The sequence below is a fragment of the Bombyx mandarina genome, chromosome 11 (genome assembly GCF_030267445.1).
Source record: "Bombyx mandarina strain Sakado chromosome 11, ASM3026744v2".
NCBI classification, from domain to species: domain Eukaryota; kingdom Metazoa; phylum Arthropoda; class Insecta; order Lepidoptera; family Bombycidae; genus Bombyx; species Bombyx mandarina.
The window spans coordinates 8620491-8635679 of record NC_143218.1 but is presented as its reverse complement, the minus strand read 5'-3'; the positions used below and the strand labels follow the sequence as shown (position 1 = coordinate 8635679).

General features: G+C 36.6%; 2 protein-coding genes across 2 annotated transcripts; one reads left to right on the top strand and one right to left on the bottom strand.

Annotated features, from left to right (window-relative positions):
- Positions 1–881: 881 nt before the first annotated feature.
- barr (non-SMC condensin I complex subunit H) lies at positions 882–9258 on the top strand. Its single transcript, XM_028173315.2, has 12 exons — positions 882–1277; positions 1736–1894; positions 2177–2377; positions 2684–2846; positions 3208–3316; positions 3627–3800; positions 4526–4653; positions 4934–5137; positions 6422–6662; positions 7138–7309; positions 7659–7769; positions 8310–9258. Exons 1-12 carry the CDS (start codon positions 1152–1154, stop codon positions 8610–8612), a joined length of 2091 nt encoding a protein of 696 aa, XP_028029116.2. The 5' UTR covers positions 882–1151; the 3' UTR covers positions 8613–9258.
- Positions 9259–11422: 2164 nt separating this feature from the next.
- On the bottom strand, positions 11423–15189 carry Cyt-c1 (Cytochrome c1). The gene is made up of 7 exons (XM_089730858.1): positions 15056–15189; positions 14694–14744; positions 13690–13838; positions 13255–13381; positions 12832–12949; positions 12168–12349; positions 11423–11997 (listed from the first exon to the last, which is right to left on the bottom strand). The coding sequence occupies exons 1-7, from the start codon at positions 15122–15124 to the stop codon at positions 11767–11769; spliced, it is 927 nt and encodes a 308-aa protein (XP_089586984.1). The 5' UTR covers positions 15125–15189; the 3' UTR covers positions 11423–11766.

The window sequence follows — 15189 nt, the reverse complement described above, 5'->3', positions numbered from 1 at the left end:
GCGCATTTCGTGTGACATGCGCATAACGCATTTCGTGTGACATGCTAGTACGATTTTGGTCCCCATAATTTTCATACCCCGGGCCTATATATGTAAATCGATTCTAAAGGAGTAAACTCCAAAAAAAATTAAAAGCGCTGGAAGAAATTGTTTAAGATGATACTATCATCTCGTTTTTACCATCGCACTGGCCACCACCGGAGTAGAGTTCATTCATACTACCTGGAGCCACTGCGTTCATCCACAGTGCGCTTCCAGAGATCTTTTCTGCCACGTATCCTCCGTCTTTGGAATGAGCTCCCCTCTACGGTGTTTCCCGAGCACTATGACATATCCTTCTTCAAACGAGGCTTCTGGAGAGTACTCAACGGTAGGCAGCAGCTTGGATCTGCCCCTAGCATTGCTGAAGTCCATGGGCGACGGTAACCACTCACCAATAAAAAAAAGTTAAGTAATTGTATTATTTCGTTCTTCAGGCTTAAGCTTAAAATAATGGTAACCATTTAGCATCTGTGAAAATGCTCAAGTATGGGAATTAAATCAAATCTCAAAACGTGGCTTCTCTTCTTCCAAAAAGTTAATTGAATTCTCTGAATTCCCAATTAATCAACTTTAATTCAGTTTACCTCATTTCATTCAATTTTATCCTAGAGTCTAGTTCTGAAATTCAACTTATTTTTAATTCCGCTAACTTTCACTTTTTACATAACTAGCAAGACTTGATTTCAAATCATCATTAGCTCACACATATACACGGCGAGACATAAGCCAAGGTTCACCATAATGTTCAGCTCTGCACTACCTGCATCTAACGGATTCCCATAACAAAATTCCAACAGGTTGTCGATCCATCTTGTAAGGCCTGACCACACTGAATAAACGTTGTCCCAAAATAATATAAAGTTTTGGCTGTATTGTATGAGCCCTTAATTTTTTCTGTCTAAAAAAAAAGATCATTATTGTCAAAACCGCAAACTTCAAAATACTCTTACCAAACAATTTGTTTAAATTTCCAAATGTCCGTTGAGTTTGTAATTCTTTCTTTTTCGTGTTAGTTGAATACAAATTTCACTTTATGTTTGTTTTTGTAATATACTTGTGTAATTATAATCGAAAAATACGAATATAACTCAAGACGATTGAAGTGGAAAATGATGGAAAATCCTTTAACTTCAACGCCTGCCTTATCCAGGATTAGTATTGGCGGGAGCAGTAACACTTCAATTAGAAGACGTAGTTTGATACCTCAAAATAGAGTGGCCAATTCAAGAAATGAGGTGAGCAAATATGAATGCTTCAATTATTTAAAGGCAGTGGCTGTATTTTAAATCGTGGATTAGTTTTAAAAATTACAGAGGACAAGCTTAGAACTATATATTTTTTTTATTCTTGTCACATTCTATTAAATTTGGTTTTTAATAAGTAATATGAATTTTTGATTGTTAATACACCAACCATAAAATAACAAGTTTTCTGCATGTCTGAATAATCAAAAAATTGTCCAATGATGTAGCAATTTTGATTGCAAATATATTTTGTTTTCTAGATTAAGTTTATCATTACAAGTCTAGGAATACCTTCCCCACAACCTCTTCCTCACGCTATATAAGAATGTACTTAATTTATCAAATTTAAAAGTAAATTAATGTTGTAATTATTAAAGTTTTAAAACATATATTTGGTCTAAAAGTATAAAAAATATTTTTTCCGTAATATAATCTTTGTTAATAACTAGGAGTGCAATGATGATGATGCTGAAAGGTCATCACTTGTGGCATCAGATCGCGTGGTTGCATCTACCCCACAGGCATCTCCACGTCGTGGAAGGGAGACTATGTCTTCATCACCACAGAAAGAGCATTTCCAAGGTTGCCTTAAACTTTATGCAGAAAATGTAAGTTTGCTGACAACTAATTGATGAAATAATATATTCTAAGGAATTAAAATAACAGTTCAAAAACCTTCTCACATTTATGTTACCTTCTCATATTTATTATTCAGAATTGAGTTATTACCGTGGTAAGTGTAAAATATATTTGCTTTAGTTGAGTTGAAATAAAATTCTAAAGTGATGAAAATTTATTGTAAGATTACTGCTAATTTGGTTTCTTAATAAAATTAAATATATTTATTGATTATTTATAAAGTTTTCTCAACGATTTTCTTTGTTTCACAGAAAATAACAAAAGACAATGCATGGAATCTACAATTGATAGATTTTATGACTTCCATGCTTCGACGTCACGATGCTCGTATGGATAACTTGCAAACTGCTTCCACTGTGGTTGATGCTTCTGCTAGAATATACTCATTCAGAGTTGATGCCGTGCATTATGATGTACTTAAAATGGCTGGTGGTTTAATTAAAGCTGCTCAGGTAAACCACTGTTTACTAATACTATTTTTACTCTTGACTGACATTAAATGTATAGTTCCCATTGTCATCCTGCACCTGGTCTGGACCGTTTTAAGGTATTTAGGGTATTTTCTAAAAGTGACTTCATACCATCATCACAACTAGCTCTGTGACCTAAATATTTGATTCGAAAGATACTAAATTCAATCCAGTAGTCCTTCCACCTTGTTCTCAACCAAATGAATTTCTCATTTACTGTTATTGGTGGAAATGATAAACTACTACTGTAAAATTAATTACAATTATGCAATAACATCTTTATTCCAGTCAAAAAGAGGCAAAAAGGATGATGAAAATATACAAGACGAAGGTGCATTAGATGGAGATGTGAATGCTGCACCCATTAAGAAAAAAAAGAAACGATCTAAAGGAGCGATAGCAGCAAATCCAGAAGTTTTTAATGGTGATTTCGACATAAATGACTGTATAGGTAAGTTTGTAACCTACATGCTATCCCCGTGCGTTCCAGAAGGCTATCCATATGCATATTATCAAACATACAACAAAAACGTAATTAATGAACCTATGAGTTAATAAAATAAAATTTTAATACTGTATCTACATATAATTTCAATTATCTAAATTCCATTTATCCTAGAATTGTTGAATTTAATCTCATATGCTACAATTTTATTCTTAATGAGTGATTAGACCTTATAAGCCACTATGATGAACACAGGTGTCAAGATAAACACTAATTACAATTTTAAATATTCTTTCTCTAATAGGCTCATGGGTGCTGATAAAAAATGGTTTGTAATTTTTTTTTAAAAACAGTTTGTTTTATATAGATCCATTTTTTGAGAGGCTGGCCGCAACTACAGGAGATGTCACATCATCAAATAGAGCATTCAATGCTACATTACCAATTCATGACAAAACTCTAGCGCTTATACTGAGGTAAGAGTAATGGAAGGAGTTGATCATTGTGTTTGACTAATTCTCATTAATGTAAAAATCAAAATGCTTAACATGGTTTTGTTGTATAGTAATTGAAGTATTTAAAAAAATATTCCAACAGCCTAATTTTAAGTAAAAAAGTAAAAATTGATTCATCCAATGTAAAAGAAATTATATATCTTTAATTACTTAATTACTCTTCATTGCAAATAAAAACTCATATAGTAGCCAAATAATATTCAAACAAGAACTTAAAGTGATGTATCATTTTTTGGTAGCCCATGCAAGATTTGTTTGTTTCATTATGCAGGACCGACACCAAGTTTTTAGAACCTGTCAAGGAGAACATCCCTGAAGAGTTAGACTTGTCACACCGCATCACCCTCGCCGTAAAGTTACTGCCGCCATTTTTAGAAACGGATGCATTATGTGAGCCTTTCACGGGCTTCTCTATAAGCAACTGGGATCCGGATACCGAAGACAAGTTAGTGCCATAATAAATATGCTGAATGAAACATTTTCTAAAAGTTCCAACCAACACAAGGGATACAATTCTAAATCTAAATTTATCAGACATCTCATGGTCGAGCGCGCGCATGGTGTCTCGGCGCTTATTTTTATTTATTTTATACATTGGGGTATAGTATCCAATGCTGGGCTTTAATATAACAATTTTATAAGAACAATTTTTGTGAATGCAACTTTATTTTGCTTGACATGTTTTAAGGATGAAATCTACAAATACCAAAGTGTAGGTATCAGACACTGATACAGAATGATTAGCTACGCATCATATGTGTTGTGCAAAATTATAATTTAGTTTTTTAACATTAATTTATTGATTGTTTTAATAGAAGTAGATTCCATAAAAATAAAAAATGTGGTTTTATATATGAGTCGTCTATTATCAAAGGTGGCAATCTGTGCATTTGGATAAAAAAATGTTATTGATATGTCAATACAGATTGATTTGAATATAATTGTCTCCTTCAAAGAATACGGTTCAAAACCTGCATATACTTAACCTGTTATTTATCTAAGATGTCGTTCAGAAGAGTTTTGTGACTGCCAATGGAATACAAAGTCAATAATTCGTTTTTCTGATTTACCAGTAATTGTCCAAAAGTTACATTGCCGGCTTTGATACTAGTCGACTCATATATGGTTATGTTATGGGTATGGTTAAAATAATTCTTATAAATTTTGTAGTGGGGAAAACAGAGTGACAAATTGGGTGGAAGAGAACAGATTGAATCTATCACAGCAAGCCTTGGCTTTTGATGTCAATGCTGAAGTGGAGCCGATACCTCAGGATGACTTACACAATGATTTGTATGGTGAGTTTTGCAAACTGTACAATAAATGTTGTTTTTTAACAACACCTTGTAAGTCCGCACGGGTAGGTACCATCATCCTGTCTATTTCTGCCGTGAAGCAGTAATGCGTTTCGGTTTGAACCGTGGGGCAGCCGTTGTAACCATATTGAGACCTTAAAACTTATATCTCAAGGTGGTTGTCGCATTTATGTTATAGGTGTCTATGGGATGTGAGCTTGTTCACCCACATAAGTAAAAAAAAAGATCGATGCTTTTTACGAGTAAAGGTTAACGTTTGCAGACGAGGAGCCGCTGGGAGGCGTGGAGAGCGGCGAGGAGGCGGACGCGGCCGTGGCGGCGTGCGTGGCGCGCGTGGCCCTCCCCGCGCCCCGCCTGGCCGACGCGCGCCCCTCCGCGCCGCACCACGCGCGCCTCGAGTACTCCTACTGCTCCCTGGCCGCCGCGTGGGCGGGGCCCGCGCACTGGAGACTCAAAAACAACAGAGGTTCTTAATTTTTATATAAGGCTACCTTCACACAGGCCATAATCCTAACCCTCAGACACAGCCTACTGAGTTTCTCGCCGGATCTTCTCAGTGGGTCGCGTTTCCGATCCGGTGGTAGATTCTGCGAAGCCCGGCTCTTGCTAGGGTTCGTGTAAGTAACGTCATCAGGTTTGAACCCCGTGGAGCTCACCTACTAGTTCAGGCGACGCTGATATAGCCTCTCAAGGCTATCAGCTTAGATAGAAAAAAAGTGCGTACATTCAATTCACTAAATAGTGAATAAATATATGTCGGAGAAGCCACATTTATTAACACAATTTATCGGCAGACATCGTAAGGGCGAATAGGTTGCTAAGAGAATTAATGAGTACACCAGTCACGTTTGTTGTCTTAGAACAATTTAGAATGGCAGTTCTTACGACGGAGGCACCGCTCTTTAAGAAGGCTGACTGGTAAGTGTGATAGCGTCTACACGCGTCCATCGGCTAGGCTCTATCATAGCTTTTTTTTTTTCCTACCTAAGCTGATAGCCTTGAGAGGCTATTTCAGCGGAACCTTAACTAGTAGGTGAGCTCACGGGGCTCAAACCTGACGAAGTTGCTAACACGAACCCTAGCAAGAGCCGTGCTTCGCAGAATCTACCACTGGATTGGAAACGCGACCCCCTGAGAAGATCCGGCGAGAAACTCAGTGGGCTGTGTCTGTGGGTTAATTAAGGTTAAGAGAACGGTGACCGGTGCTTGGGTTTCCTAAAAGCACCGTTAGTGGATCGGGAGGATCCGAAATGACGTGTTTGGGGCGACGTCGACTGCTTTCCATTCTTTCCGCAGGATCGGGAATGAAAATTTTAATATTACATCACCGAAATTGTCAGTTCATCACGAGGTGCACAGAGGGTGCCCCTGGCATTTCTGACGTCCATGAGTGACGGTGACTATGTGGAAAGGCTTAACGATGGAGAAAAGATCTTCCACTGAGCGGGTGATATTGCTCGGTAGACCAACGGTCCTGTCGTAGCAGTCATCGAAGTTAACAGAGTTCAGACGATACCGCAATGGTGCTGCCATCTCTCGGGAATCGTGCTGCATTTCGTTTAGCTACCAAACTAATGGCCGTCTTAAACATTTAAAATCTTCTGTTTACTTTGATAAACTGTCACTTTATTTAGTTTAAAAACAAATAAATAATTTTAATTAAATAAAATCGGAACATTAACTTTCTCACAATCTGCATTTAACGTAGGTAGCTGACATAATTAATCATATTTTGACATTGACTGTACAGCTTCAAAGCTTTCCGAGCGAACGCAATCGATGGGCGGGCGGCTGATGGCGGACGGCAACAAGAAGCCGGCGCGGACGAAGCGGCAGTTAGATTTCGAAGGCGCGGGACTCACGTTCGACTGCCGGTCCGCGCCCGTCGGGGACTACGAGCCCATCCAGCCGGCCAAGATCATGATCAGCAGGAAGACGCTCGCCACGGGACACACGTGGAACGAGACCAACTTTAAAACTCCTATTGATAGGTAGAGTGTTTTTTATTGTCAGGCTTCAGGATACTATTAGTACTGTCTATGTACAAAAACATCTTAAATATATATATAAAAAGTTATTAAACTTTAATGCAATTCTAAACTAATGACGAATTCGTCGGTAACCATGAAAACTAAAGTTTTCGAAATGTTGGAAATTCTTTAATGATAATATCAAACTGTAATATTTTCCCTTTTATTATATGTTCCTTCTTGTCTTTACCCCTTAGATGTGGTCCCCACAACATGTTTACTCTTCTGTCGAAATCAGAAGTTAGTAATTTCGTAGGACCAATTACAAAAATTTGTATGGAGTTGGAACGTTTGCCTACGTTTGGCGCTAAGGGCGCTGCATAAAAATTTGAGTTAACTTTAACGCTATCGAGGACGTTAAAAAACTCGCACTAAGCACACAGGTCAGCAGCACCTAAGATAGTTTCGAGTTCTATTTAATCCATTCTTTGCGCAGAGGTCTGGACGAATCGCACTTCTGCAAATTATTTTTACTGCGTAAAGTGACGATGTCGCGGAAACGTGACAACGAACACAGCAAGCCCGAGGAGCCCGTCACGGTCGAGGAGGTGCGCGACTACGATTACAATAATGAAAATGATGCCTCATATTGCCCCAACATACCGCCGGTGAGTACATTCACAATTCTACAATCCTATATTCTCCCAGTCAGTGATGTTAGAAACTCGCAGTTGATGCTGTTTTTCTCAACTAATTACAATAATAATCAACTGATTGAGGTCGTGCGATACTCATAATAAACAATTTGACCGATAAATCTAATGACATCTATTATTGATATTTTATTGTATGTATAAAAGTTGTATTCGTTAAGATTGTTAGTTGTACTTCTTAATATTGTTTACCTAATCTAATCAGTTTTAAAAACAATTAAACATACTACCGTATTCTGTCGTTAAAAAAGTAATACTTGAAAAGCAATATCACAAACATAACATAAGTTGTTGTTTCTGTAAGGATGCTGAGGAGTGGGGCAACGAGGACGCCACGGCCGCCGGCGACCTGCACGAACAAGTCAAAGCCGTAGAGCTCGAAGATATCGGGGACATGCTCGAACCACCAACAAAAGTAAGTTCGATCGTCACATTATTGATCCCGATTGATCTACGACAGTGTACAGGTTTCATTCCCAGTTGGATATGAGTTAGTCTTGTATGTGTTTACAATATTTGTAACAAAACCAAATAATTTCATCTTGATGTAGTTTTAGATTTACTCATACACAAGTATATAACTACTAAGGTTACCAAGTTGAATATCAAAAAATTTACAGAATTCAAGCAAAAACTATCATTAAACTGACAAAAGTTTAATTATTAGGTAGGCAGCGGCTTGGCTCTGCCCCTGGCATTGCTGAAGTCCATGGGCGACGGTAACCACTCACCATCAGGTGGGCCATATGATCGTCTGCCTACAAGGGCAATAAAAAAAATACTAATTAAAATTAATTACTAATTAACTTATTTATTATTAATGTAATTAAAATTATATATTTATTATTAATTTAATTATTAATTTGTATATACTGACAAACATATAATTTATACTAAATTCATTAACACAGAATTACAATGAACTAAATAATGTTCTACATCCGTATTCCAACAGGTGGCCAAAATATTCATACCATACGCGATGCGGGCGAAAAAGGTCGACATGAAACAATTGAAAAACTGTACGTGGAAGATGCTCACTGAAAAAACTCCAGAAGGTTCCAAAGACGAGGTCACGGAAACGTCATTCTTCTCGATTTATTCCAGACTTCCGAGCAAACTGACGCCGAATATGAGAGAATCATTAAGTGTACCATTAGCTTTACTTTCAATTTTGCATTTAGCAAACGAAAAGGGATTGATTTTAGAGAAACAAGAAGACCTTAAGGACTTTGGCATAATAGGTTTGATAAAATAATAAAATAACTTGAGGTGAGGTTCTAAAATGCATATAAATTTAAGCATATTCCTCACTACCTCCACTGAAAGCATGGCACTGTAGCGAAACTTGTGTTTTGAATACTCTAGTGTTTAGTATCTCAAATATGACCATAAAATATTAGTTAGTCACAAATTTTGATTGTTATTTACATTAATTTTTTAGTGAATTTATTGAAAGAAAAAAAAACCTAAAAGCCATTATTACCTGAACTACAAAACGAATTGTCTTTGACAACATCCATATATAATTCAATAAATTTGATGCGTCATCTGAGAGCTTACCTTATGTCAAAGTTGTGTATTGAAAGTAAAAAAAAATGTTATTCTAATAAATGTCAGTTTCTTGCAGCAACACTATTCCAGTTTATTACATGAGTTTCTAGGGTCGCATTTCCTTACTATCCTACAGATGATTAAATAATGTGCTATTATCAACGTTTCACAATTAGAAATGCAATGGATGTATGTACCGTAATTAAATTTTGAATCTTGTAAATAAAGTATTGACATGTGTCAAAATATATGAAAAAGTTTGTGAAAACATTGTATAGATGTTTTTAGAATAGACTTTATTTTTGATATTTAAGTATTGAATAATATTTAGATATGTATGTAAGTACCAAGCTCGTTTTTTATTTTATATTTCCTGGCTTTTATTATTTACTATCAAAAGAGCAGTGAGGTAATCTATACATCAACAGCAAAAAAGGTAGGAGATGTATAAGAAACATCCTAAATTTTTTTTATTGCCCGTGTAGCCAGACAGCCACATGGCCCACCTGATGGTGAGTGGTTACCGTCGCCCATGGACTTCAGTAATGCCAAGGGTAGAGCCAAGGCGCTGCTTACTGTTAAGTACGTTCCACAAGCCTCGTTTGAAGAATGTCATAGCGCTCGGGAAACACCGTGGAGGGGAGCTCATTCCAAAGTCGGATGGTACGTGGCAAAATCTCTGGAAACGCAATGTGGATGAACGCAGTGGCTCCAGGTAGTATAGATGAACTCTACTCCGGTAGCGGGCGGTGCGATGGTAAAAACTAGATAATGGGACCATTTCAACCAATTGCTCAGACCACTCCATGAAACATATGGTACAAAATACAGCGAGAACCGAAGTCCCTCTGCAGAACCAGAGGTTTCAAACGATCCGTGAGATCGGGATTATCGACAATCCGAACAGCCCTCTTCACTATAGAGTCAAATAGAAGTAGCTGGTATTTGGAAGATCCGGCCCAGAGGTGGGAGCAGTACTTCACGCGAGGCCAGGCGAAGTACCGTTTCGCTCTATTCAGGACGCCTAGCATTTTGTACGCCAGCTTGGCTTTGCCGTCCAAATAACTTCGAAATTGGACATCGCTCAAAATGTCGACCCCAAGTATCCCAATACAAGTGAAAGGTTGCAGGGATACTCCTTCGTCTAGCCTAGTAGTATTATTTACTTTTTAGATTTAAATGGCGACTGTGCAAGACATTCGCGCATCGAAACAACGAAAATAAAATTAATCGGATGTGGCACTGTTACAAGCCATACATGTAATTTGATTTTTTTATTGCATGCATGGACGGGTGAATGAACTCACGGCCCACCGGGTGTTACATGATTACCGGAGCCCATAGACATCACTACGTGAGACATGGTCTAAATCTCAATTGTATACTATAACGGCTGCCCCACTCTACAAACTGGAATCCATTACTGCTTCACATCAGGAATAGAATGTGGTGAATGTGGTGGTACATAACTGCCTTGCAAGACACCCCACCACCAGTAATTACAACAATTTGTTTTTTTTATTTTTTTATTGTTTAGATTGATGGACGAGCTCAGAGCTCATCTGGTGTTGTTAAGTGGTTACTGGAGCTCATAGACATCTACAACGTTAATACGCCACCCACCTTGAGATATAAGTTTTAAGGTCTCAGTATAGTTACAACGGCTGCCTCACTCTTCAAACCGAAACGCATTACTGCTTCACGGCAGAAATAGGCAGGGCGGTGGTACCCACCCGGGCGGACTCACAAGAGGTCCTACCACCAGTAATTACGCAAATTATAATTTTTCGGGTTTGATTTTTAATACACGATGTTATTCTTTCACCGTGAAAGTCAATCGAGAACATTTGTTGAGTACGTATTTCATTACAAAAATTGGTACCCGGCTGGGATTCGAACACCGGTGTATCGCTTACACGAATGCACCGGACGTCTTATCCTTTAGGCCACGACGACTTCAAATTTCAGACTTGAGAATTTAATTTTTTAAGTTTTGTCCTTGATCATGATTTCGCTCGTGTTGAATCGCGTATGCGCATAAATACGGTGAAAGTATGCCCGAAAAACTTTTATACTCGAACACATTATCGTGTACGAACTTCTGCACGTTTACAGACTTAGTATTTTTTTTTTTTTTACAACAATTATACTTCCTGTTGTTATTGACCACTTTGGAAACCCCTGGTTTAGGCCACGACTCATTGAAGACCTTCAAAATAGAAATGTTTAATTTCCTTAACAGAATATACAATAATTATTTTGAAGATTGTTTAATTGTTCAATTTAAAAAATAGTCAAAGAAATTATTTGGAATAATATCCAAACATCTAGTGATGATAGCTTGAGAGAAAAAGAAAGTCAAATACCGCGTAAAATAACTGCTAAGATTAATTCATCAAGTTACTTGATCCTCCTATTATCAACTGCATTTGAAAATGAACACTAAGAGCATTAGAATAATATTAGGGCTGCATCATAATTTGGAAGAGAAGGTCAAGGAAAAGATGAAATCAATAGATTTTAACACATTTATTCAACTGTACACTGATTCACAGTAAGAGCTTTCATGGAAAATCACAAGCACAGTTACCGACAGATCACCTAACATTACAATTTGACTGTGCCACGGCTTCGCAGTGGCAAAATGCTATAAACATAATTACATAGATAATACGGTTTCGCGTCTACGGGACCACGCATGGTAACAAAGTCACAGCAAGCCACCCCGTGTAACAAAGTAAACACGCGATGGTAGATAAAATAAATTAATTTAATTATAAACAATTAATATGTTACTGTGCCTATAGAAAAAAAAATTGTCTAAAACATTTGTTTTGCTACTTTTAAGTTGTTGGCGTTTATTTCTTAGAAACGGGCTTGTAGGCGAGCTTTCTAGACTTGAGCGTGGACCACTTGTGCCGCTTGTAGTAGTAGACAACGGCGGCAAGCATGGAGAACATGCCGATAGCTTTGATGGTCATCTGCCGACGGTCGTCCAGTTCGGGTTCTGAGCACCATTTCAAGAAAGTCGCAACATCCTTGGCGAGCTGTGACGCAGTCGCCGGCGTGCCGTCACTGTACTCAGCTGCCTGCAAAACATAATATAATATTTAGAGAGGGCGTTGATATTACTCGTATGTGTATAGAAAATAATATATAATGCAGTCTATTCTTCTTATATAAATGGCTGATTTTGTTTGTTAATGAAATATCACCAATGGACAAATATAACGAGTTTAGAATTATCCATGAAACTTACTTCGTCAAATAGAACTTGCGCCATAGAGATGGCACCTCCTGGGAAGTATGGATTGTAGTTCTGTCCCTCACGTAGCACTACACCAGCAGGAGGTTCCATGTAACCAGTCAGTAGCGCGAAGATGTAATCTTCGCCGCCCTTACGTCCCGAGCAGATCAGAGACAAGTCCGGTGGGTAAGCACCTGATATCAATTAACATTATTATCGTTTTTGTATTTAGGGAGTCAAGCATAATTAATAATTAACTTTGATTATTTAAATTTAATCTTTAAAATCCAGGTTAAATTTTCTGTTCTATTTCAATAATTTCATTAAATCTAATAATACTAAATGTTTTTAACACAAATGCATAATACCTTTGCAATTTATTTTAATGTAAATCTATTAACTGAAAGTGGTGTTAAGTGGAGCCATGTGCCTTGAGACGTAAGTTTGATGTCTCAGTTTCATTTTATAATGACTTCCATCTTTCAAACCAATACCCATGACTGCATCTACCATCAGAGTAAGAGGCATGGCAATGAATAAAAATTTTAACTACCCAGACCTTTAGAATCAAGGTTACTTAGTTTCCCTACAGGATTTCATGACATTGATTTCTTGTGGGCCCATTCACAAATGATACTAAGATTTTGCGCTGCATTTTATTATTTTCTACACATACCATTGTTTGCAGCACGGGCCGCATTTTCATTGGGGTATGGAGACGGCAGGTAGTCAGAAAGTTTACCAGGCCTTTCAAAGTAGTTACCCTCCTCATCAGGACCATCTTTAATCATCACCTGAAAATGTTCAAGTTACCAATTAAATATTATACATTGTACTGCTATGACAGTTATGTTCTTACTATGTTGGACAAACGTATAACTAATGAATATGAAAGTAAATTTTCTCTTTAACTTCTTGTAATAAAAAGGGGATGCTATTGAAAGTCTTTGTTTATAAAATACATCAAACATAACTGATCCCTTGTTTTTTTTATTTTTTTATATGTCAAATATCATCCTGATGCTATGATAATATTATCATAGCATCAGGATTAAATTTAACTTTTATTTGACATATATAACATTTACTGATGACTCACCTCAGCAGCTTCAGCCTTAGCCTCCTCTTCAGTATGGGTGACATTGACCAAATTTCTGAAGGCAATGTACTGCAAAGAGTGGCATGCCTTGCAGACTTGTTTGTAAACTTCATAACCCCGACGGACACTGTAACAAACATGGAACTAGGTGTTCTATGACAAATGATGTTTGATAGGTATTATGTTTTTCTTTGCTTAATGTATATACAATTACAATCCATTTCATACAGTAAAACAAGAAAATTGTATTTTTTCTTACAGTAATGTTTTATAAACATAATTTTTATATTCATTATGACTTTGAACGTCCTTGATTTTGATCATAAAGGTCATCTAAAAATTAATTTTTCTTTATAATTTTATTCATGACTTTTGTTGTATTATTGAAATTGAATTTAAATGCTTAGAGTTCTAACTCTAAGAGTGAAAACTCACCTAGCGTGGTCCAGGGAGCTGAACCAGCCACTGTGATTCCAAGGGTTGTGAGGTGGGTGAGCTTCAGAGCCTGATGCCTGCACAGACTGCTCAAGGGCAAAAAGTAGAGCTCCAACACCTCCACCTACCACTCCCAAAGTGGACAGCCACTGGAATACGTTTATTAGATTGAGTTTGAGCACATGCACAAAATGCATTAAAAACTGTTGGATTTAGTAGTTATCTCTCTGAGTTATGGCATAGTTTGGAAAAAAGACTGTTTCACATTAGAAACATTGTAACCCTTTAATATCCCTTTTTTTGTGTAAATTATTTTTTTACGAGCATATTAGTTAAATGGTACGTGACCTGTAGGCCTTCCTTCCTTCAATGGTTGATTGAAACCACTGTGGAAAACTCTTTAAAAGATAATCTCTTTAAGAGATGTTATCCTCTTATTTTTATCAAAAACAATAGCATAGCCTTGTGGAGTAAATTACCTAGCCAAACTATTCTTGTCAGTTAATTATTTGAAAAAAAAATCCATCTCTTAGCATAGTAGTAGTATTATTAGTCTGTTTTGTCAAGTTTCCATAAAACCATATTTGTGTATAAAGTGACACTCAACTTTAATATTACAGATACATATCTTTAAATTTATAAAATTTTAATGTTATTTAAGAGCTATTTCAAATACGTAATAAATTAGCAACATTAATATTACTAATAATTAGTTATTATAAATTTTTCAGACTTCATCAAACTTATAGATGCAATATTTAACTAATGAATCAATTATTACTCTTCATATCAGCAAACATCAACTGATAAGTCTTGATATTTTATGTAATTATTGACAATTCATTTTTTTTAAATCATTTAATTTAAGTGATCCTTTTAATCTTCGTTACTAAAGATAATTGCACAAAAACTCCAGGATACAAAGTTTAAAAGCAAACAAAATTCATAAAACTAGTAGCTTTAATATTATGTAGGAAAATAAATTTTGTTACAGCAAAACTTACCACTTTTCTGTTTTTTGTCCATCCTTGAGTGTTGGTGGACAGCTGACAAGCCTGCAATGTTCGATCAGCATTAGAATTAATATGTACTTGTTACATAATGCAGAATAGGTTATCACTTTTAGATCCAATTTTTTTCTACACACTCGGATATATTAACATTTAATTGGATTCATTTCATACAGAGCGTCGTTTGAATCAAAACTTATGAACCCTGGATAAAAACTATAAATTGATAAATTCACCAGTTTTCAGTGACACTTCGAACTTCAACTTTGTCGCATTTGATAACATACATGTCTATCGTACTGTAAGCACTAATTACTTTTAGAGAATTACGGGATTCTGAGGAACATTTTTAGTACCTGCGGCCAAACTAGACCATATTTTTTCAAAAGACGTGCCCCACAAATCCTACCGACGGTGGCCGCCATGTTTGAAAACCGTCGTAATGAAAGATGACGACTAAAATGACATCTACAGCTAAAATGCCATAGGT